Raw genomic sequence first — 20,860 nt, 5'->3', positions numbered from 1 at the left:
TCAGCAGGTTCTCAGTGTAGGTGGGCAGTGACAATCAATAGCTCATTCTTATCGTTAATTATTAATCCTTTATATACCTACTGGTATAGAAATAGTGGCCTGGGCACTATGGTGCCCTCTTTCTGTTCCTTTTTTTTTTCTCCTGAGGAAGATTGACCCTGAGCTAACATCTGATGCCAATCCTCCTCTTTTTGCTGAGGAAGATTGGCCCTGGGCTAACATCCGCACCCATCTTCCTCTACTTTATATGTGGGATGCCTGCCACAGCATGGCTTGATAAGCAGTGCATAAGTCTGTGCCCGGGATCTGAACCCGTGAACCCCGGGCCGCCAAAGCGGAGTGTGCGAACTTAACCACTATACCACCCGACCAGCCCCCACCAATCTTCCTCTTTTTGCTTGAGGAAAATGGTCTCTGAGCTAGCATCCGTGACAATCTTCCTCTATTTTGTATGTGGGTCACCGCCATAGCATAGCTTGATGAGTGGTGTAGGTCTGTGCCTGGGATCCGAACCCAGGAACCCCGGGGTCCAAAGTGGAGCGCATGAACTAAACCACTAGGCCACCTGGCTGGCCCCTCTGTTCCTTTTTGATGGAAATTTGACAAGTTAATTTTATATAGAACAGAGAGAGAGAATAGGTACATTGTTCTGTAGCATAAACTCCTGGTTAGAAACAGAGCAGGGAATAGAACATAGGTGTCCTAGTTTGTCCCCCCACCACTTTGTTCCATAATACAAAATACTTCTGTCCTTTCTCACATTCCTTGCAGATCCTAATCTGATTGGCTAATCGCCTCTCCCATTACAATTAACAAAAACTCTGGGAAACCAGTGTCTGAATTTGAAGTAATAAGATTCTGATGGTGGGTAATTTCAGGTACTCAGGAGAACTGATGAGGAAGATACTTTGCAGTAGAGGATTGAAGATTATTTCTAGCAGCTTCTGTTCTGCCTTTGAGCCCCACCCCTGCAATATACCATATAGGCTAGTAGTCTTCAGACATTTTTTTAAAAATAGACTCCATAAAAGAATTTTAAAGAACTGTGTACCCCCTTGTTCATGTTCAAGTTGATATCTAAATTTTCCATCATAAATTCAAATATAAAGACTATAATTTCTGACTTATTGTCAATTTTGACATTTTAAACTAAAACCATTACATCATTCTTAAATGTATCCAGTGGACCCCAAATACTCTAAATATTTGATGCCCCCCATCATCCATTTAAAAATATATGAACAAGCTCTTCTTTAACAGAAATTTTATATGGTTCCCTTTCTTCTTGAACTCCTAATTCCATACACTTCCCCTATAGAACTTTATCCTAATTATTATATTATATGCTTTAAAGTCTTTTATTGATCACTGTCATAACGTCTTGGCAACAAAAATGAGTATAAATTTAAGTTTACTGTCTGTGATCATAGGCTTTAATTGTTAAAAAGTTTCTTCTGAATTGAATTGTCATTACAGTTGTTACTAGTACACAATTATTAAACAGCATAAATATATTACACATTTTTATAACTTGTGAAACCTAAAAAGTATGATTTTTATTGAAAATGCATCTCTTAATGAGAAGAATGGTGTTTCTCCTCAATTAGTTCAGATATTTATGGATGCATGTTACCTAATATTAGAAGGAGATAAGGTGCAACATCAATTCTGCACCTGTTTTTTATTTTTATAGACATAAGCACTGAGAAACCTTGTTCACATAGTAATTGGGAAAGGAAGAGATTTGTTACGGTGACATTCCTCCAGTCTTTGAACTACTTCTAAATTATATGCCAACAATCACAAGGTGTCCTATTAGCAAGTACTATCAAATAGAGTTCTTTCATTTTATAAAAAGCAAAGAATTGGAAACCACTGAACTTGTGAAAGGATTTGTTATCTACTCATTAGAGTCTTAGTTTCAGTCATAAACAAATGATTATTAACTATCTGTTACCATTTCACTCAGAGGCACTTTGTTAATCAGATATTGATTTTCATACTCCTTTGCCAACACAATTTTTTGATAAAATTCTTTTATCTTATTACATGTTTTCAGGATCTTTTTGTTAACATATTGAAGTGCAGATTCACTTCAGTATGGAAAACACCGGCCATTTGTGTAATTAGCAAAGTCAGTCTTCATTTCAAACCAGTCAGCCAAATCAGACTTACTTTCTGTCAGGAAAAAGTCAGACTTCATTTTTCAATTCAAATAAATATGTTAATATTCATTTTAAAGAATATTATAAAAGTCACTGGGAAATAAATTAACTTTAGCTTATATAATAGATTACTAAAAATCAGTCATGATTAAAATTATATAATAGGGTTTGTTTTTTTTTTTTTTGAGGAAGATTGGCCCTGAGCTAACATCTGTTGCCAATCTTCCTCTTTTTTTCCCTTTTTTCTCCCCAAAGCCTCCAGTACATAGTTGTATATGCTAGTTGTAGGTCCTTGTAGTTCTTCTGTGTGGGACGCCGCCTCAGCATGGCTTGATGAGTGGTGAGTAGCTCTGCACCCAGGACCCGGGAATCTTAAATAGGAGTGTGGATCTTTTTTTTTTTTTAACAGTTTTATTTATTTATTTATTTATTTTTGTGAGGAAGATCAGCCCTGAGCCAACATCCATGCTAATCTTCCTCTTTTTGCTGAGGAAGACCAGCTCTGAGCTAACATCTACTGCCAATCCTCCTCCTTTTTTTTTTTCCCCAAAGCCCCAGTAGATAGTTGTATGTCATAGTTGTACACGCTTCTAGTTGCTGTATGTGGGACATGGCCTCAGCATGGCGGGAGAAGCAGTGCGTCAGTGCGCGCCCGGGATCCGAACCCGGGCCACCAGCAGCGGAGCGCGCGCACTTAAGCCACGGGGCCGGCCCGGGAGTGTGGATCTTGAGCATGGCTATTGTTATCAAGCTATGACATCCTGATGCACGATGCCTGGCACATAACAAGAGCTCAGTAATTGTGGAACAAATGCATCTATCTCCTTTATATATATATATATATTTTTTTTAATTTTTATTTATTTATTTATTTATTCCCCCAAAGCCCCAGTAGACAGTTGTATGTCATAGCTGCACATCCCTCTAGTTGCTGCATGTGGGACTCGGCCTCAGCATGGCCGGAGAAGCCGTGTGTTGGTGCGCACCCGGGACCCGAACCCAGGCCGCCAGCAGCGGAGTGCACGCACTTAACCGCTAAGCCACGGGGCCGGCCCTCTATCTCCTTTATAGATGCTAACAGGGAAGTTCAGGATTCTGGTAGGCCAACCCAACATATTTTTTGATCAGGTAGATTTTTTTCCTTGTTCCTCTTAAATGGCTATATCATGTAAATATTAAATCCAGTAAAATTTCATGTCAGGGAATTATATAATTGCAACAATTAAGTTTTATCTATCATCTCTGAGCCTAGAAATTGGAACTGTTCATTTATAAGAGATTGGAGATTGCTTTCCCATGCCCTATAGTGGTAATGGTGGTAGTGGCTGGATGATCTGTATTTCAGAATTCTGTTTGGTGGCTAAGAGTGTACTGCGTAAAAAGAACAACCTTGGGTGACTCTCAGTGCTGGTACTTTGCTAGAGGTGGGACATTTTAACTTGGGAATTGTACTGTGGTGAGGAGAAACAGTTCCCTAAATTTCTCCCACTCTTTAGATCCCCCTCAGGGGATAATTCTTGATACTGCTTTTAAAAATAGACAAAGAGACAAGCCTTTTCAAATTCCAAAATCATTAGGAATAAGATGGATAAATGAAAAATTGGGGTAAGTCCTATCTCGTAGCCAGAAGACACTTTGTCTCCTCAAAGGTTTTTCCAGCTCTAGGATAAGCTATTGAGACAGAGGAAAAGATGCCAGGCTAAGGAGTTTCATTCAGTATTTTAATAATAATAATAATAAAAACAAATACAAAATCCAAACATTTCTTTTTACAAGTTCAGATACAATTTTTCCCCAAGTGCAAAATACTCTATGAACTGCATCATTTACTGTTTATTGTTGATTGTGTAGGAGACGCTTACTATATTGGCAGCAGTGGAAGGCAGATATAAATACAATATTTTGAGATTTCTTCTGCATTAAAAAAAAAAGAAAGCCTCCCACATGGTAATGATTATTCTTTGAAACTTCAGTTCAACTCACACAGAAGAATAAAGTTTTCAGTTTGTCCAAACTGCTACAATCTGTGTTGTCTAGATAAGCTGATAACAGAACTGGGAGTTCTAGTCCCTCTAATCATATATTTTCTTTAAGGGTTCCTAGTCCAAATAATGGCTCAAGGGCAGGGTGTGCTACCTTTGAGACAGGTCAAATTTAAAGATATCCTTGTGTTGTTTGCTTCCACTTTTCTCTTACTTTGCTTAAGAAAGCAAGCCAAGCAGGTTATTTATTTTCTGCTTATGGTCAGTTATACTTTGTTTCCCTTCCCTTAGTTTGAGCCTGTTATGTTCAAGTTAAGCAGCAAATACAAAAGTTTGAATACTCTATAACGTTTTCTGACATTTTGAGATATGACCTCCTAATCCACTCCAGAGTCACCTCAAACATACATATGGAGAACACTTCTCAGATATAAAAAGTTTCACTAGGGCCAATGACCAGGATTGTATTACTGAACTTTCAGCAACAAATCTGAGCCCCCACCACCTCAAACTAACTCAATCCTGGGGAAGTCAGAGCAGTCACAGCTCACTGTCAACCTCTGGGGATTTGTAGGCTTGGGGCACGGCAGCTCAAGTCCAGGCTCTGGTCAGTTTTCTCCTGACTCTGCGAGTTCCCTCAGGTTTAGGGAATGGGCCTGGCCTAATAATACAGAAAGAGGAAGGCAAAGAAGTAAAAAGGAATTGCCATGTTGCTGAGGATATAAGTGCCTTTCTGATATGCATCATTTGGCGCTTGGAGCCCTTGTAGAAATGGCTTCCCATCCCCAAACTCATATCAGGACAGGTTTTGTACTAAGATAAATGAGGCCTCACAGTACTGTGGCCCTGTAAATACCCCATCCTGCAGAGAGGCCTCTGGGTTGGTTCATGAAAGGTTCCCATTTACACCATCTTTCCACTTTCCCACACTGGTAAAAACCTCTTTTTCTGTCTGGCCTATAAAGGCTTAGAGAGTCCCTGAGTGTTGACTCCTCATTCAGTCCACTTAACCCCTAGTTTGATGCCCCAGGGCCGGCTTCCCCCATAGGTTCAGCAGCAGCTTTGCCTGGGTTCTTAACCCCCAACTTGGAAGATCTAAATTAAAGTTGGACATTAGCAGGTCTTCACCTGCTCACTAAGATCTGTCTTGACATCAGTTAAGAAGCCTAGTGGTCTATACTTTCCATACTGTGGAAGTCATTTGCAGGTCCCAGAAACCATAGAATAAATTATTGGAGGAAGTGTGTTTATGTGTATATATGGGGGAACAGGAAAAGAAGAGAGCAAGGAGAAGCCAGACCCTGAAGGCATAAACTGGGAAACACTGTTTGGCTTTCTAAGAGATATGCAAAATGGTAGGGAGAGAGGAATCAGAAAGTTATCCTAGCTTCTCGTGGAAAATTAGGATGGTCAAAGTTGATTAAAGCAGTTTTCATGGCATTTCCTGGGAAGTGTGGATACTTCGATTAAAAGATCATTTCCTTGCTTGGAAGCAGCCATTTTGTATCTTTACCTTGGAGCCCTCTTTGACCCAGAGACACAAAGGCAGCCAGGCACTCCACCCCCAAAGGCCATGGTGTTGGCTAATGGATGTCAGGGTATCTAGCTGTGACATTGGCTACCTACTGCCTAAGGCTGTTTTGGCTGGTGAATGCTACTGTTGGGGGCGGGGGTTAGGGGGGCGGGCAGGAAGGCCAGACACCTTTTAGTGTTGAGTCTCCTGGGGGAGCAGTGGCCTGGGACTGTCACTTAGAAGTGAACCCTAGGAGTCAATTGGTAGCCTCTGATTGAATAGGACTACAGTTTTGGGGGGAATTAGGAGCAAATGGAAAATAATTTTACAGGCAGCAGTGGATTGAGGGTGGAGTGTATGCAGGATCTGGGCTTGGGCATGGACTTGATTCTTCTTCCTTTTGAAAAGCAGTAATTGAGGAAGCTAGGCTTGAAGTCAGCTCCGAGAGGGAATGGCGAACAGATAGGAGTAGGCAGAGTGCACAAGGTCAGGCAAACAACTTCATGCCTGGATACCTGTCCTATTCTTGGCTCTTATAGCCTTGCCTCTGGCCTCAGGGCCCTGAGTCAGCCCGTCCCCAGGGGGTTTGTCCTGGTCCTCTTCCATGTGGATCCCAGGGGAAAACAGCGTGAAGGCAGGGAAAAGATGGAGGTTTTCCCTACTTGGGGTGGAGAATCACTGACCAGTTCCATAGGCCTCTACAATCACAAGGTCCATGCTGAATCCATGGAGAGGCACAGGGTTGGCAGGATTGGTTTAGCAAACACAGGTCCCTCTCCTTCCTGCTCCATCAAGTCCCCAGAATTACCGTCCTACACATCAGGTGCCTCTGAGCTACAGCCCTGGGTTACCCCAGCAGAGGGCTCTAGAGGTCTAGATGGCCACTGGTGGGGGAGTAGGGACAGATCAGATGCTCCAGCACTCAAGGTTCATGAGATTCAAAACCTTTTTTTCTTCCACTCCAAACATACACTCTTCTCTCTTGGGCAGCTATAAATAGGGTTGTTCTAATAGAGGAAAAAGAAACAAAAACAAAAAACAAAACCAGAAAACAAAAACCCCTCCCTTTAGACAACATAGAAAGACTCAAAATGATTGCACTTATTAGATGTGGACAGGGTGGGCAGAAGGCTTGCCAAGTGCACACACATTCCTCTTGCTGCCCATAGCCTGGGGCCAGAGGTAGGTGGCTCTGGGCTGGCTGCAGAGCAGGGTCCTCTTTGGTGGAGCCCACGAGCCATCTGGGGCTACAAGGGAAAGACAACTCTGGGGCAAGGCCCAGGCTGGCTTCCAGTCAGCAGCCATGTTTCTTTTGGGATAACACATAACAAAGGGAGTAGGGCTCCCCCAGGGAGCACTCGGGTGGGTGTGAGGGGATGGCTGGGCCAGGGAAGACAAAAAAGAAAAGGGATTAGTGTTTCAGGCTGGCTCCCGATTGTTCTGTAGTCTAGTCCTTTAGATGATACATTTTCTTTTTTGTTGTTTTCTTTTTTTCGCGATGCTTTAAAACCTGGTTTCTGACCTGCAGAGCCATAGTCTTTTTCTCAGGGAGCAACAGCAGCACATTCAACATGGTAATGTCTGCTGCTCTTTCTCATTCTGCCAGTGTCCACTAGCCCGGTGGTGTGGGCCTTTTGTAAGCCCTCATGGGTTGGACCTCAGGCAGACATGTGGGGGAAGAAGGAGAGGGGCTGTATAGACAAGAAAGCCGGCTATGTGGGCGGTCTAGGGCTCAAACCATATGCCCCAGAGGACCAGTGCTGGCATTAAGCCTGTAAATCAAAGGCTTCTTTGGCAGAACTCTGGGCTGTTAGAATCACCCTGGGGGGCACAGCCAGGGGACATTTTGGCTCCTGACTAGCAAGGCACACCCTAAAATGGCAGAAACCCCTCTTCCCCCTCCCCATTCCCCACTAGACACACTTCGTTTGTGGGGCCTCTAGCACCCTTGTACGCTGATGGGGCCAGGGATGTGAACTTGTAAAATGGACAGTGTGGCTGGGAAGGGGAGGGGGCTACTCTTCCTTCCCCCCTCGGGGAATAGTGCCAGCACTGAATGGCTTTTCCAGGGAGCACGTAGGAAAAGAGAAAACAGTGAAGCGAGAGAGAGAGAGAGAGAGAGAGAGAGAGAGAGAGAGAGAGAGAGAGGCAAAGAGAGACAAGGAAACAAAGCTAGAGAGACAGAAAGGGAAAGTGTTTGGTCTATATAGTGATATTTTTTTTTTCTCCAAAAAGAGAGAGGGGAGTTTCTCATCTGAGGGTGGGGGCTGCCAGCTCTGAGGGCTAAAGAGTCTGTGGGCTTCAAAACCTGGGTCTTGGGCCTATGGCACTATTTGTAGGGCCTAAGGAAGCTGGAAACTTTGGAGCGGAGCAGCTTGATGAAGGATTTTGGCAGCATCTCCTTGTGCTTCTCTGTGTACTTGAAGTAGTTCTGGGGGTGGGCCAGCACCTCGAAGAAGGCCTTGATGAGCTTCTTGTCCTGCAGAGTACGGCAGGCGGCAACATCAGCCTCAGTGTTGTGGGTGGGAAAGAGGAACACCAGCCTTGGCTCTTGATGTCTAATAGGCATACCCTGAGGTTAACTCTGGATTCCCATCCCCACCATCTGTTCCTCCTTTAGAATTCTACAGCTCAGTCAATGGCAGCTTCATCCTTCCAATGCTCAGGTCCCAATCCTTGGAGCCATCCTTGACTCCTCTCTCTTGCTCACAACCACGGCAAATCCTGTTGATTCTACCTTCAGAATATATCCAGAGTCTGACCACTTCTCACTGTCTCCACAGCTACCACCATCTCTCACTTGAACTACTGCAATAGACCTAACTGGTCTCCATGCTTCCCTCTACCCTTGTCCCTCTACAGAATGTTCTCCCTTACTGCAGCCAGAGTGACTTTTTAAGTTTTTAATTAGATCGTGTCCTTTTTCTATTCAAAACACTTCTCTGATTTCTTTTATCACTCAGCAAAGCCAAGTCCCTTGCATGGCCCATAGGCTGAATGTGATCTGTGCCCTGCTGTCTCTCCTTCATCCCCCCTTGACTTTTCCTTACTCTGCTGAGCCACACTGGCCTTCTCAAGGTTCTCGAACATGCCACACTACTTCCATGCTCCTTAGCTTGGAATGCTCCTCTCTTCATCTTCTAATGGGTAGCCCTTTACCTCATTCAGATCTCTTCTCCTCAGAGTCCTTTCCTGACGACCCTGTCTGAAACAGCAACATGATATGTGGAGAGTCTACTAGGTGCCAGGCTCTGTGCATTAGGACTCAGATCTTCTGGCTTCTAGGCTAATGTTCTTTCCATTGCATCAGCAGATTTTTAAAATAAGAAGTGGGGCTTCCAGCCTCTCATCCGCACTTTAATCAGAACAGTTCTACTACTTTATGCATTGGAGTTCCACAGCACATTTGAAATGAGGGTTCAGATGCTTTAAAAAGTGTTTGAAAAGCATTGCTGATATTATATTCTTTGCAATCTACAAGTTCTAGAAGATTTTTGTCATTATTTTGTCTCTTATTTTGGTAATACAAAAATTATTTTATTAATCATAAAGATAAAATTTTTTGCATTGATAGTTTGTGAAGGATCATACTGTGACTAGGACTATAGTTTCTTAATAATTTTTTTTTTAAATTTATTTGTTTATTTTCCCCCAAAGCCCCAGTAGATAGTTGTATGTCGTAGTTGCACATCCTTCTAGTTGCTGTATGTGGGATGCGGCCTCAGCATGGCCAGAGAAACGGTGCGTCGGTGCGCACCCGGGATCCGAACCCGGGCCACGAGCAGCAGAGCGCGAGCACTTAACCGCTAAGCCACGGGGCCGGCCCAGGACTATAGTTTCTCAAGATTTTCTCAAACTAGGATCTGCACACCCAGGTATCTAGTCCATTCTTCAATGTTGGAAACATTTCTTTACCTTTAAAAGAGGGCTATACTAAGTTACCTCTGAGAAATGCTGTGCTAGATCTGCTGCTTTTCTGCAGGATGGAGTAAGGGAAGGAAGGAACTTATGCAAAAGCATCTTTCTATACTTCAATTTCCCTATATTTCTTGGTGGAAGAGGTAGGGGTCATTTCATTTCCTCATCTTCCCTTTCTCTTCCCTCAAGGTATAAGATAGTATGGGTGACACTGCAGTCAGATGAGCTTGGGCTCAAACCCCAGCTTTATCATTGGGCAAGTTCCATAATTCTCTGTGCCTCAGTTTTCTCATCTGTAATGTGGGAATTATGAAAGTACCTACTTCATAGAACTATTGTGTCTATCAAATGAGAATATTCATGTAAGCACTTAGCATATTGCCTGCACATTGTTGCATGCTCATTAAATGTTGGGTATCATTATTGTTGTTAATATTCACTCGCCTTTAAAATCTCCTGGTGGTTTTCAGATGCATAAAGCCGGCCATCTCGCACAATGTCTTCTACCAGCTGCTCATAGTCCTCTGCAAAGTCAACCAAGGGGAGGAGTTTAGGGGTAGGAAATCTTCCTGCTCCCCTTGCTCCCTCCCAAGACCCAGGAGCCTTCCCTTTCTCACCCACCTCCCTGGCTCTCCTGCCCGTGCTCACCATCATAGGTAACATAGGGAATCTGGAAGCCACGGGCACTGTTGGCCTCACTTGTCTTGAAGTTGATCCAGAGCTTCCTGGAGCGGGCCGTGAAGGCAATGGGGCGCTCGTAGGTCTGGCAGGTCTCATAAGTGGTAATGGAGGATGGGGAGGCTGGGAAGGCAAGCAGTAGGTTAGGAGAGCAGCAGAACAAGCTACCCTGGGGTGAGGGCTGTCGGGTGAAGGAATCATGCTGACAGAGGCTCTCCCCACTGCATGCACCTCCCCTACCCCCAACATACACATATCCTCTCCTACTGCCCTGGGCTTGTTCCACAACTCCTTTCTGATATCCAGGAACTCACATAGTATAAGAAATTTGATATTTACATGAATGGAACAGCAAAAATGCTAGAATAGGAAAGTGACACATGTAACACTATTGGAGTTCTAATACCAATGCTGGCTTTCTTAACTCTGCTCTCCACCAAATATGTAGCATTCACTGCTGTTTTCCTTTGTTAGCTTCTCTCCTCCCAAGGCCTCCCTTGTCACTGCCCCAATTCTTCCTGTACCAATCTTCTCTCTCCCTCTCCCTCCCAACCAGATTTGGACTGCCCGTCCCTAGCCCAGCTCTGCAGCCACCCACAGTTCTTTCTCATGACGAGGACATCCCCACACTCGTCCTCAGATGGCAGGAAGATCTCGGGTACCACGATAAGGATCTTGCGCTTGGGTGGGGGGTTGATGTTCCAGATGCACTCCACGCCGGCTGGGTAGTTGCCTGGGTAGTTGGGGGACTCGATATAGCCAGTGAACTCACCCAGCTCCCCACCACACTGGCGATCTGTAGCCAAGCCCCAGTGGACAAAGCAAGAAAGAGAAAGGAAGTCAGTGGGGAAATGGGTTGGGGAAATTGAAGAGTTCTTAAGTAGAAATCAGACACGTGTAGATAGCTGTCTTCCTAGTTTATCATCTACTCTCCAAGTTCTGGGTCCACCTTCCCTCCTACCCTTTTAGTACCTTCTCATCTCACTTCACCTGTCTCTGCCTCCCCATTACCTCACTCCAGGGAGAGGGTACTAAAGGGCCCAGCCCAGCAACTGGTCTTGAGATTGAATGGGTTGGGAAGAGATTGAGGGGGGGACTTGCCTGCCCATCCACTCCCCAGCCCTGCTCTCTGTTGGTTTACTCTCTGTGGGCATGGTTCCCATGCCCACTGCTCCCAGACCTCTCTACCCCCTTTTCCATAGCCTGGCCTGCCACGTACTCTTGCACTGGGTGACACTGGTGGAGCCATCAAAGTCAGTGCTTGTGTTTCCTGGACAGCGGGTGCAGAAGTTCTGACGAAAGTCAGGCTGATAGGAGCCCATGGCACAGCGGATACAGCGATGGATGCTGGTGTTGTAGTAGTGCCCAGGGGAGCACTGGACTGCAGGCAAGGGGGAAAGGTAGGAGTAAGATGGCAGGCAAGTGGGAGTTCTGGGGCATGGAATGAGCAGGATGCATTCATCATGGAGAATCAGGAGACTGAAGACACCAAAGTTCCTTCCAGAGTCCCAACTTTCCTAGTCAGGCCAGAATTTAAGTCCAGGGAAATACACACTTGAGAGTGGTTGGCTACAGTGCCAATCCTTTTCCTTCAGGCACTGAGCATTGTGCCAAACCTGTACAGAAACTCATCTGTAGTATTGAGAGGAATGTGCCACCAGTTCTCCAAAGTAGAGGGGTGAGTGTACTGTTATTCATTCCCCAATTCCCAGGCTTGGGATTGGTGGAGGGTCGGGATGGGTCCTGTGAGCAGGATAGTATGGTTGGTCAGGCAGCTGGGCCTTATCGGGTTTGAGGAAGAGGGTGGGGCAACATACTTGGGTCCACTCTGGGGACCTGGAGAGTTTTTTTGGAAATAGTTGGGGTTGGGGAGTCCCCTAGTGGGGTGGGTAGCCCACTCACCTTTGGTGTCACAGTCTTGGAAGGAGATGGCCCCCTCGTGCTTGGTGGTGAGACCCCCACCACATGGGAAGCACAGGGTCCGTCCTGCTTCAGGTTGGTAGGTGCCACGTGGACATGGCTGGCAGGGCTTGAACCCATCTACAGAGTGTTGGCCAGGTGAGCACTGACCTGCAATGAACCAAGGGCCCAACTCTGATGGGGATGGTCCTGGTCATCCCCATGGGGTCACCCAGTCTCGGGACAGAGGCATACAAACAGGACATTGACTAGGAGAGTGGCCTGGAGCCTGGGCCTGCCCTTGGGAAATCCCATGCCCATGGGCATCCCAGTGCCCACCCTATCCCATTCTGTATTGTTTGTTCCCCTGGCACCTGCACACGTGGTGACGTTGGTGGCTCCGAGAGGCCCGTGGGCATCACTCCCAGGGCAAAGGTCGCAGGAGAGCTGCCCTTCTCTCTCCTGGAAGGTGCCCGCTGGGCATGGCACACACTGCTCCGTCTGGCCGTGGTAATACGTTCCCTGCGGGCAGCTGACTGAGGGAGAGTCGGCCGCGCTAGCCACCCACCCCCCTGCCCTCATTTCCCACCACCCAGGCCTGGGACTCCCTTTCCCATTCCCCCAGATTCAAGGAGAATCTCTTTGTCTGGGAACAGACAGAATCCTGCTTGGAAGGACCAAGGGCCAAACCCATGTGCAGGAGGGTTGGTGGCCCCACATGATGTCCCTCTAGATTTCAGCCTGGGACCAGTGAGGGGAGAATGATGGGCAGGAAGGTCTTGGCTGCCTCACAATTTGAGAGATGCAACTGAGGCTGTAAAGTGTCTTGCTCTGAGCCAGGCCCAAGCTGGGCCTTCCCCTCTCCCCTGCTCCCATGTTCCCCAGCAAGCTCCCTTACCACACTTGGCCCCGGCGCGGTGCTGCCCAGGCCTACAGGCTTCCACTAGCTCAGCTCGCTCCCCAGCTACCGGGCCTGGCTTGTGGGCCAGCTCATAATCAAGGCCTGCTAGGCGCAGCAGGAAGCGGTCCTGATTGATGGACTTTCTAAGCATCTTCAGGGACCCTTTCAGCCGCCGTTCCATCCGCTGTCGGAGGCAGGGCAGCCCACAGCTAGCTGGTGGTGGATGGTGGTTTGAGTCAGGGAAGGAGGAAAAAGAAAGAGTGGTTGTGAGCAGGAGGGTAAGGGAGCAAAGCGAGGAGCTAGGAGGGGCGTGGTAAGAGGGACTGGCTCCTGGGCTTGGCATTAGGCAGCGTCTGCCCTTAGTACAGGTTCTGCCCCTTTTCCTTTGCTGTTGAGACCTGTGGTTTCCCCACCTCTGCCCTCCTCTTTCCACCCTCCTCCCAGGAGTGCCCCCAGTCCCACCTGTGGTTTCTTCGGCTCTGACCTCTGCCTCCAGTTCCAGGGTGAGCCGAGTGACTTCCTTGCCTGGAGGGGTCCGGGCCCGCCGGCCCTTGCCCTTCCGAGAGGAGTCACACTTGAGGTGGATGAAGGTGACCTGGCAGTCAGAGCAGGGGGCACCACCTGGGGGAGAGGCCTTGTCAACCTCAGGGGCACCCCCTGGGGACAGGGAAAGTTCTCACTCCCAGCTCTCACTTTTCTCCTCCAACCCAGACAGACCTCACCAGATCTCTGACTACAACTATTTCAATTCTCTTTGAGTCTAAGACACTAATTAGTTGGGTGGGGGGGAATATCCTAGGACTTCCTTGGGCCCTATCCCTACAACTGCTTCCTCCCCTGCTCTATCCAGAGTTCAGGGTACCCATGGGTTTCTGGAGATCTCCTTAAGCAGAGAAGCTGAGGGGTGGGAAGGTTTGGTGGCCAGACAGCCCATTGGAGTGGGGTCCCCAGTCCAGACCTGGCCCCAGGATTCTGCTGGCCTCCTCTGTTTTGCCTTTGTTTCGCAGGTGCAAACGGCATTTGGCGTCCTTGATCTTGAAGGAGGCCCGCTGTTTAACTGACAGCACTGCAGCCTCTAGAGGGATGGTAGAAGCTCAGCACAGCCTGGGGGTCCCATGGGGGTGGGGGCTGCTGTGGAGGGTGTTGAGAAGCTGGGCAATAAGCCAGGGGCTTGGCTGGAGGAGAGGGATTACGAAAGCCAAGGAAATCAACGTTAGGGGCAGAGGGAGCAAGGCAGCAGGGCTGGAGAATTACAGAGCAAAGAAGGGATCCAGGAAAAAGTAAGGGCAGGAGGATTAATGAAGAATAGAAATAGAGGTTAATAAGCAAGAGACAAGGCCTCTAGGCTGGTGCTCACCATGGCAGTGGTTGGAATTTGTGCTGTTCCCGGTGTGGCCAGCTCGGCCTGGAGTGGCCCTGGGGCTGGGCGTGCCACAGCTCACTGTGAAGCCATTCTCAGACTCTGAGAGAAGGGGGCTGTCACAGATCTGACCTGCTCCCCAGCCCCCACTGGATGGAGGAATCCAAGGGGAGCAGAGGAGCTGCCTGAATAGCCAGCCTTTCCTCCCTGCCAGCCCTCCAGCAACCGCCTCTATGTACCTGGCAAAAACCGGGCCCGGGAGGGGCAGGTCAGGGCACAGGTGTCCTTCTTGCCAGATCTGTTGCAGCTGAGCATGGCTTTTGAGGCACCAGGACTGCTCTGACACTTTACTGGCTCTAGGAAGGGGAGAGAGGCCTGAGGAGGAGAGGGCCTTCCTCTCCCACCCTCTCCCCCTCAGTTGGGTAATCTGGAGGAAGAGAATTAACTACATGCGGAACTGTAATTGTACCCAGAGACTGATGAAGGGATTATTTACCAGAAACTTCATGTCTCTAACTCAAATGGCTACGTTGTCCATCCCCCACTACCTCATACCTTCCTCAGCGTAGAACCCCAACATCCCCCTGACACTGTAGTGCCAGCTGCAGCCAGCAGAGGGCACTGCCCACCTGTGCAATCCTTGCCGTTCCAGTGCAGCCGGCCCTGGCCTGCTGGGCAGGTGCACTGGTAGCTGCCAGGAGTGTTGATGCAGTTGAAGCGGCAACCTCCTTGGTTGATGCTGCACTCATCCACATCTGGGGAAAGGAGTAGTGAGACATAGACAAACAATGGTGGGGGAGGAGTAGGAGCCAGGGAGCCGGCAGTGAGTGAGGACCTTTGGTTCGAGTTCCAGGCACTCCAAGATGACTACTGGCCTGAGAAGAGCTCAAACCTAGAACCTCTTTCCCTTATCTCTGACCCTAATCAACAGAATGATTGGGAAGGGGCCAAGCTGATGAGCTTTTTAAAGCCTTCCACTCCTACCTACCAGTGGGCCTGTAATTTGGGAACTAAGGATGGGAGTCAAGGGGCAGTGATAGGGATGCGAGACAAATTTTGGAGGCAGGATGCTGTTCCCTGATACCCTAGTTTCCCAGTTCTCTTAATTCCTCCCATTTCATCACAATGGATGCAGACATGGCACATGCACCTGGGGATTGATTGCCATAGCCACAAGCCAAATCAGGGACTTGTTCAATTGAAGGGTGAGGAGCTGAGAGGGGCCAAGTGGCTGAGGGTCCAAATTTGCTGGCTTACCCCCACAGTGGGTGACACCATACAGCAAGTAGCCATGATGGCAGAGGCACTGGAAGCTTCCTGGCGTGTTGACACATATGTGGTCACAGGTTCGATCAAAGGAACATTCGTCTATATCTGGAAGAGCAAGGATTCAAGCCACTCAATCTGTCTTGGGGGACTTGACTCTGGGACCCCTTGCTCAGGTGAAGGACCCAAGTGAGGGGCCTTGGCTCTCTCACTTAAATTGAAAGAGTCCCTACTCATGGCCCAGACCTAGGATCAATGCATACCATCCCCTGTGCCCCCTCCCCCTCCACTTGGAGTCAGTCCTTGGAGTGAGGAACTACGAGATCTGGTGCCTATGGTTCAAGGCCACTATGTGTGGTTATGCAGGTCAAACCCTGCAAAGGATATGAATTGGGGTGAAATCCATCCCTCATTCCTTCCCAAGCCACGTGCCACAGTGTGGAGCTGGTCCACCAAGAGGAAGGGGTACATGTGCTAACTCACAGCATGACCATCTGTGGAGATTCACCACAGTGTCTACTGAATTTCTCAGACTCTGGCCCTCTGGCCTACTTGAAGCTCATTTATCCCAAGAACCTCTCCCAAGGCTTTCCCCTTGGCCCGTATCTGCTCACCCTGGCAGTTCCTTTCATTAATGAGAAGCTTATAGCCCTTCTTGCAGCTACATTCAAAGCTGCCCACTGTGTTGCGGCAAATGTGGTCACAGCCTCCATTGTTCAAGCGGCACTCGTCTATGTCTGGGGAAGCAGGACAAAGTAGAGAGAATCAAAGGTAATACTGAAGGCTGGGGACCAACAAGGAGACAAGATCCTTCCCTCCCTCACAGAGCCAGGGAAAATCAAGTCGAGCCCTGGATCTGCCCCTTCTGACTCCTCTCAGTCTCCCATTTCCATTTCTTCCCTGTTCAGGGGATCTGTGCCATTAGTAATACCTTCTTTTCTTGGACCGAGTCCTCTTAGGAGACAGATGGGAACCAGAGTCAGGCCCTCAGGGAATTGCCTGGAGCAGGAAGTAGGTGGGCATGTGACCTACAGGGCTAGTCCATGTCCCTCACTCTGCCACTGATGGCCCTTCACCAAAAGGCTGGTGGATAGGTTTATCCCTTTCCTGCCCCCCACCCCTGCCAGTCACAGGAGTCCTGGGAGTGTATGGCACAGAGAGGTGGAGATTCGAAGGGGCAGCCCTTCAGGGAGGAGGAGCTGGGAGAGAGGCCAGGCAGGGAGGACCTCCAGGAGAGCCAGTGAGGCTGGGTAGCTGATGGGGGAGGGGTGGGGACCAGGCAGGGGGCTGGAATGGGAGAGGTCTGGAGAGACTCAGGCCTGAGGCAGCTTTCAGCACTAAGAAGGGAAGGGGGGGCGGGTAAGCGGCTTCCTTCCTGAGGTCAAGTTCCCCAAACTGGTGGCAGACAGGACCCAGGCTACTCACCCCTACTTGGGGGAGGGGGCAGAGAGGGCAGCCTTCCACTTCACTCTTAGCATACCTGTCAACAGTCTTTCCCAGCAGGAAACCTTTCAACTCTGGCTGTCTGACCTACTGCCCTAGCCCTCCCCTAGTCCTCGCTGCCAGCTGTTGGGCCAAAAGACACAAAGAGCAAGCCCAGTCCTCCTTCTAGTCCCCACTCCTTGTGACCAGGGGACATAGACCTGATGAATCATTATTTTCAGTATGGCCACCTTCCCTTTTTCCTCCCTCCACTCCATCTTTCCCCCAGGCCTGGCTAATTAAAAGGAGGGGAAATAGAATGGGTAATGTGGGAAATAGTAATAATAATAGCTAACACAAAGTGTTTACCATTTGCCAGGCACTGTTCTAAGTACTTTATATATAATTTATATATAACTCATTTAATCCTTACAACATTCTTATGAGACAAGCACCATTATTATGGTGAAACTGTGGCACAGAGATACTAAGTAACTTGCCCAGGATCGCAGAACTGGGATCTGAACCCAGGTAGCCAGGCTCCAGCATCAGTGCCCCCAGCTGCTATCCTATGGTCCCTCTGACCAGTATAGCCTTTCCACTGGGAAGGTCTGGGGAATGTGGGTTAAGAAGGTTATGAAACACACCTGTGACCTCGTGCACACACAATCCGGACTCAAATATCCTTCTAGACCCAGGGACAAATGTGAATGGCATGTTCATTAACTACGAAGGTTAGGGACCCGTAGTGGGACAGGAATGAGAACAGAGAAAACAAGGTAGGGTAGGGGCAGGGGGCACTAAGGAACTGGCTGGACTTTTGTGCCCCTTGAACTGAGATGGGAAAGGTAGACAGGAGACAATGTCCTCAGTTCTTTATAATCGTGTCCTCCAGGGGGTTGAGGAGGTCCCATAATAGGTGCTCTATCTCTGGTCCCAACCTCAGCCCCTTACCCTCAAGCTCCTGTCCTCTGAAATCCCTTACCTTTGCAGGTCTTCCTGTCTGGCTGCAGCATGAAGCCCACGGGGCAGCTGCAGTGGACACCCGTCGCTGCATCGTGGCACTTACTGTCACAGCCCCCATTATTGACAGCACAGGTCTCTGTTTAGGAGGGAGGTTGGGGATGGTAACTGGGTTATTGGCTTGGAGGAGTCCCAAACTTGAGGGTAGTGGAGAGCACAGAGGCCCGAGGGAAGGCCCTGGCTGCCTCGCTGTGCTTTAGAGGGAGCATTAAGCAGAGGCTCCCAGCCCCCTTCCTCCCATCACTCCCAGCCCCCATCCCCTCACAAGTGCAGCCAAGCAGTCCACTTCCCTGCCCCCTACTTGATTGAAACAAGGTGGACAGCAGTGAGGCAGGTACAAGCCAGAGCTGTCAGGCAGGAATGTGCTGAGGGGGTGGAGGAGGTGGAGAGGGGAGGGTGCAGGGAGGAATGGGAGCTAAGTAAGGGTGGTTCTCGCTGCCAGGGAATGAAAAGGGACAGATAGGAGTTTCCTCCTCTTTACACCAACTATCTCTTTGGTGGGTGGGGGGTCATGGTGAGACAATCTCGGGAAGAGTGAGCCTGGTGATTCCTAGGACAGCTGAGGGATGGCCATCAATTCATCTTCCCCTTCCTCCTTGCCCAGCTGTCTTAAGAAAGATCCCAGTTCCAGGACTCACTGCTCATCCTCAGAGGAGACAGCACGTACTTGATCATTTCTCAGCCCCTTCCCAGCTACCTCCAACTCCTCCCGGGCCCTCCTTTTAGTTCCAGATGGAGATAAGCTGGCTGTTCTGTTGTTGTTTTACTCTCCTATTGGGGAGATGTTGTCTAGGGTAGGGTAAGGGGCAAAAGGAGAAGAAGAATCTAGAAGAGAAGGAACAGCATAAGAAGGTAGGTGAAAGAATTAGAGAACCTCAGACCTAAATCTCTTCCGAAACCCCTCTTGGCTAGTAAGATTTTCCCTTTGCTGAGTGGTCAGAGTGAGGCGAGTATGGATGGGTCACTCTCCCTATTTTCTGAATTCAGAGCAGGAGAAAAAACAGGTTTAAACTGTAGCTCAGGAGAGTCAGGGGAGCCCAGGGAAAAACCACCACCTCCAATAGTGCAAGGCCCTGACAAAGGGACTGTGGAGGAGGTGTAGGCCATCCTCTGGGGGGCCTAGAATTCTCCCATTAGAGAGACAAAATCTGGAGGCCTCTGCTAGAGAAGAGAGGAGAGTGGTTCTCAGAATCAGGGGAGCTGAATGAGAAAAGCAGCGGAGAGTACTATCATCGTCTTGAATCTCTGACTCCTAAAACTCATGCCCAACCCTGTCACTGAGGAGACCAGCAAGGCAAAGAATCCAGGGGAAGGCCAACTCTGCCAGTGGGTCCCTGGTCATGCCCTGGTCCCACAAATGCGCAGGTTTGGGAGCAGCCACAGTGGGATCTCCTATGTACCACTCCCACCTTTGTCTCTCCTGGGGTTCCCCAAGACCATGGAAGGATCTTGGGAGGGAACCTTGAATTCAGGCCCCAGGCCCAGCCATCCACCCAAGAGTGCTCTTAGCATGAGAAGAGGTCCCTCAAGCCCTGAGCAGGGAGAGGGGAACAGACAGCCTGCGCCAAGTCTAGGTTGATTCTGAGGAATGCAGGATGGGGAGCAGCAGAGCTGGCACAATGTCCATCCCAGGTTGGACCAGGCAGCTGAGCATAGCTGCCCACCCCTGTAGGGCAGTGTTCTCCAGGGCAGGTTGGGGCAGCAGGATGGCCTGGCCTCAACCCTTTGTTCTTCAGGTCACAGTGTTAAAACCACAAGTTACTCTGTGCTTACTCTGTGGCAGGTGCTTACTAGGTGCTCTACACACATTATCTCAATCATCACAGCAACCCCAGGGAGGACTCTTATTCTCCCTATTTTATAGAAAAGTAAACTAAGGATCAGAGCAGAGAGTAGCTTGCTTGAGATCATATAGTTAGAAGGTGGCAGAGCCAGGATTCAAACTCAGATCTGTCTGAACTCAAATGTGATGCTCTTAACCATTATGGTGGGAGAGAATGGTGAGTGATGCTGGGACTGTGAGCTAATGTGGGTAAGAACCTAAGAAAGAAGCCCCAAGGAGGCGATGGCATCTCACCCTATCCCACCCTTATCTCAGGTGGCACAATGGGCACGATGGGTAAGATGGAGCTGGCTGGGTCTTTAGCTGTGTAGAAAGCAGAGAGAGGGAGGGGGCAGGTGGTTGGGAAGGGCTGAGGTGTTAGAAGGTGGGTGAGGGAGAAGGTGGGAGGAGGGAGCAGGAGAGGAAGGAGAGAAGGAGTGTGACAGGATCAAAGACAAAACCAACATGAAGGCTCTTGCGCCAGCTCATGGGGATGCAGGTTTCCTGTCACCCAATGGGCCCAGTACCCAGGTTGCCAGGCAAGCCCTGCTGGCAGGCTGGAGCCCAGTCAGGCTGGGCCCAATGGGCATGCGGTTAGTGGGAGCCCCAGCGGATTAGCCCTTCCCCTAGCAAGCCAGTGAGAGCAAGCCGAGAGAGCAGACATATTTACCATTAGAAACGGCCTGAGGGGGGATGTGCTGCTCTAGCCGCCTTTCCCCTGTTTGACATTGTAAAAAAGCTGTTTAGATGCTAGGCAGGAGCCACTGTGGCCCACTGTGCCCCAGCCCCCTTCCCGCCCTCCTCCTCCGCCCTGCAGGTCCAAACCACTAGCCCCAAGTGATGACTCCTGAGACTCCCACATTTCATTCCCCAGCCTTGTCCTGCCTGGTATCCTCAAAGAAGCTGGGTTC

At 49.0% G+C, this 20,860-nt stretch overlaps 1 protein-coding gene and 1 long non-coding RNA gene across 8 annotated transcripts in view; one reads left to right on the top strand and one right to left on the bottom strand.

Moving 5' to 3' along the window:
- The window catches only part of LOC147915691 (uncharacterized), a 41,696-nt gene that overhangs the window by 1,082 nt on the left and 19,754 nt on the right, over nt 1-20,860 (top strand). The window lies entirely within an intron of this gene.
- The window catches only part of SCUBE3 (signal peptide, CUB domain and EGF like domain containing 3), a 37,445-nt gene continuing 20,457 nt past the window's right edge, over nt 3,873-20,860 (bottom strand). For 3 of the 7 annotated variants that reach the window (XM_087438494.1, XM_087438489.1, XM_014782790.2), the window contains 17 exons: nt 20,620-20,667; nt 18,090-18,206; nt 16,297-16,419; nt 15,674-15,790; nt 15,046-15,171; nt 14,656-14,772; nt 14,414-14,518; nt 14,015-14,131; nt 13,519-13,677; nt 13,054-13,269; nt 12,530-12,691; nt 12,159-12,326; nt 11,476-11,637; nt 10,855-11,052; nt 10,227-10,379; nt 10,023-10,102; nt 3,873-8,139 (listed from right to left, as the gene is read on the bottom strand). In XM_087438494.1, coding sequence (XP_087294620.1) covers nt 7,990-8,139; nt 10,023-10,102; nt 10,227-10,379; nt 10,855-11,052; nt 11,476-11,637; nt 12,159-12,326; nt 12,530-12,691; nt 13,054-13,269; nt 13,519-13,677; nt 14,015-14,131; nt 14,414-14,518; nt 14,656-14,772; nt 15,046-15,171; nt 15,674-15,790; nt 16,297-16,419; nt 18,090-18,206; nt 20,620-20,667 — 2,318 coding nt within the window. In that variant the 3' untranslated portion in view covers nt 3,873-7,989. The remainder of the gene's footprint in view (nt 8,140-10,022; nt 10,103-10,226; nt 10,380-10,854; nt 11,053-11,475; nt 11,638-12,158; nt 12,327-12,529; nt 12,692-13,053; nt 13,270-13,518; nt 13,678-14,014; nt 14,132-14,413; nt 14,519-14,655; nt 14,773-15,045; nt 15,172-15,673; nt 15,791-16,296; nt 16,420-18,089; nt 18,207-20,619; nt 20,668-20,860) is intronic. The other 4 variants (XM_087438490.1, XM_004424235.3, XM_087438491.1 and 1 more) reach the window with 3 other exon arrangements.

Source organism: Ceratotherium simum, chromosome 13 (assembly GCF_057802395.1).
Source record: "Ceratotherium simum simum isolate JZ-2026a chromosome 13, ASM5780239v1, whole genome shotgun sequence".
NCBI classification, from domain to species: Eukaryota; Metazoa; Chordata; class Mammalia; order Perissodactyla; family Rhinocerotidae; genus Ceratotherium; species Ceratotherium simum.
The sequence above is the reverse complement of the archived record's forward strand: the minus strand, read 5'-3'. Positions and strand labels throughout refer to the sequence as shown.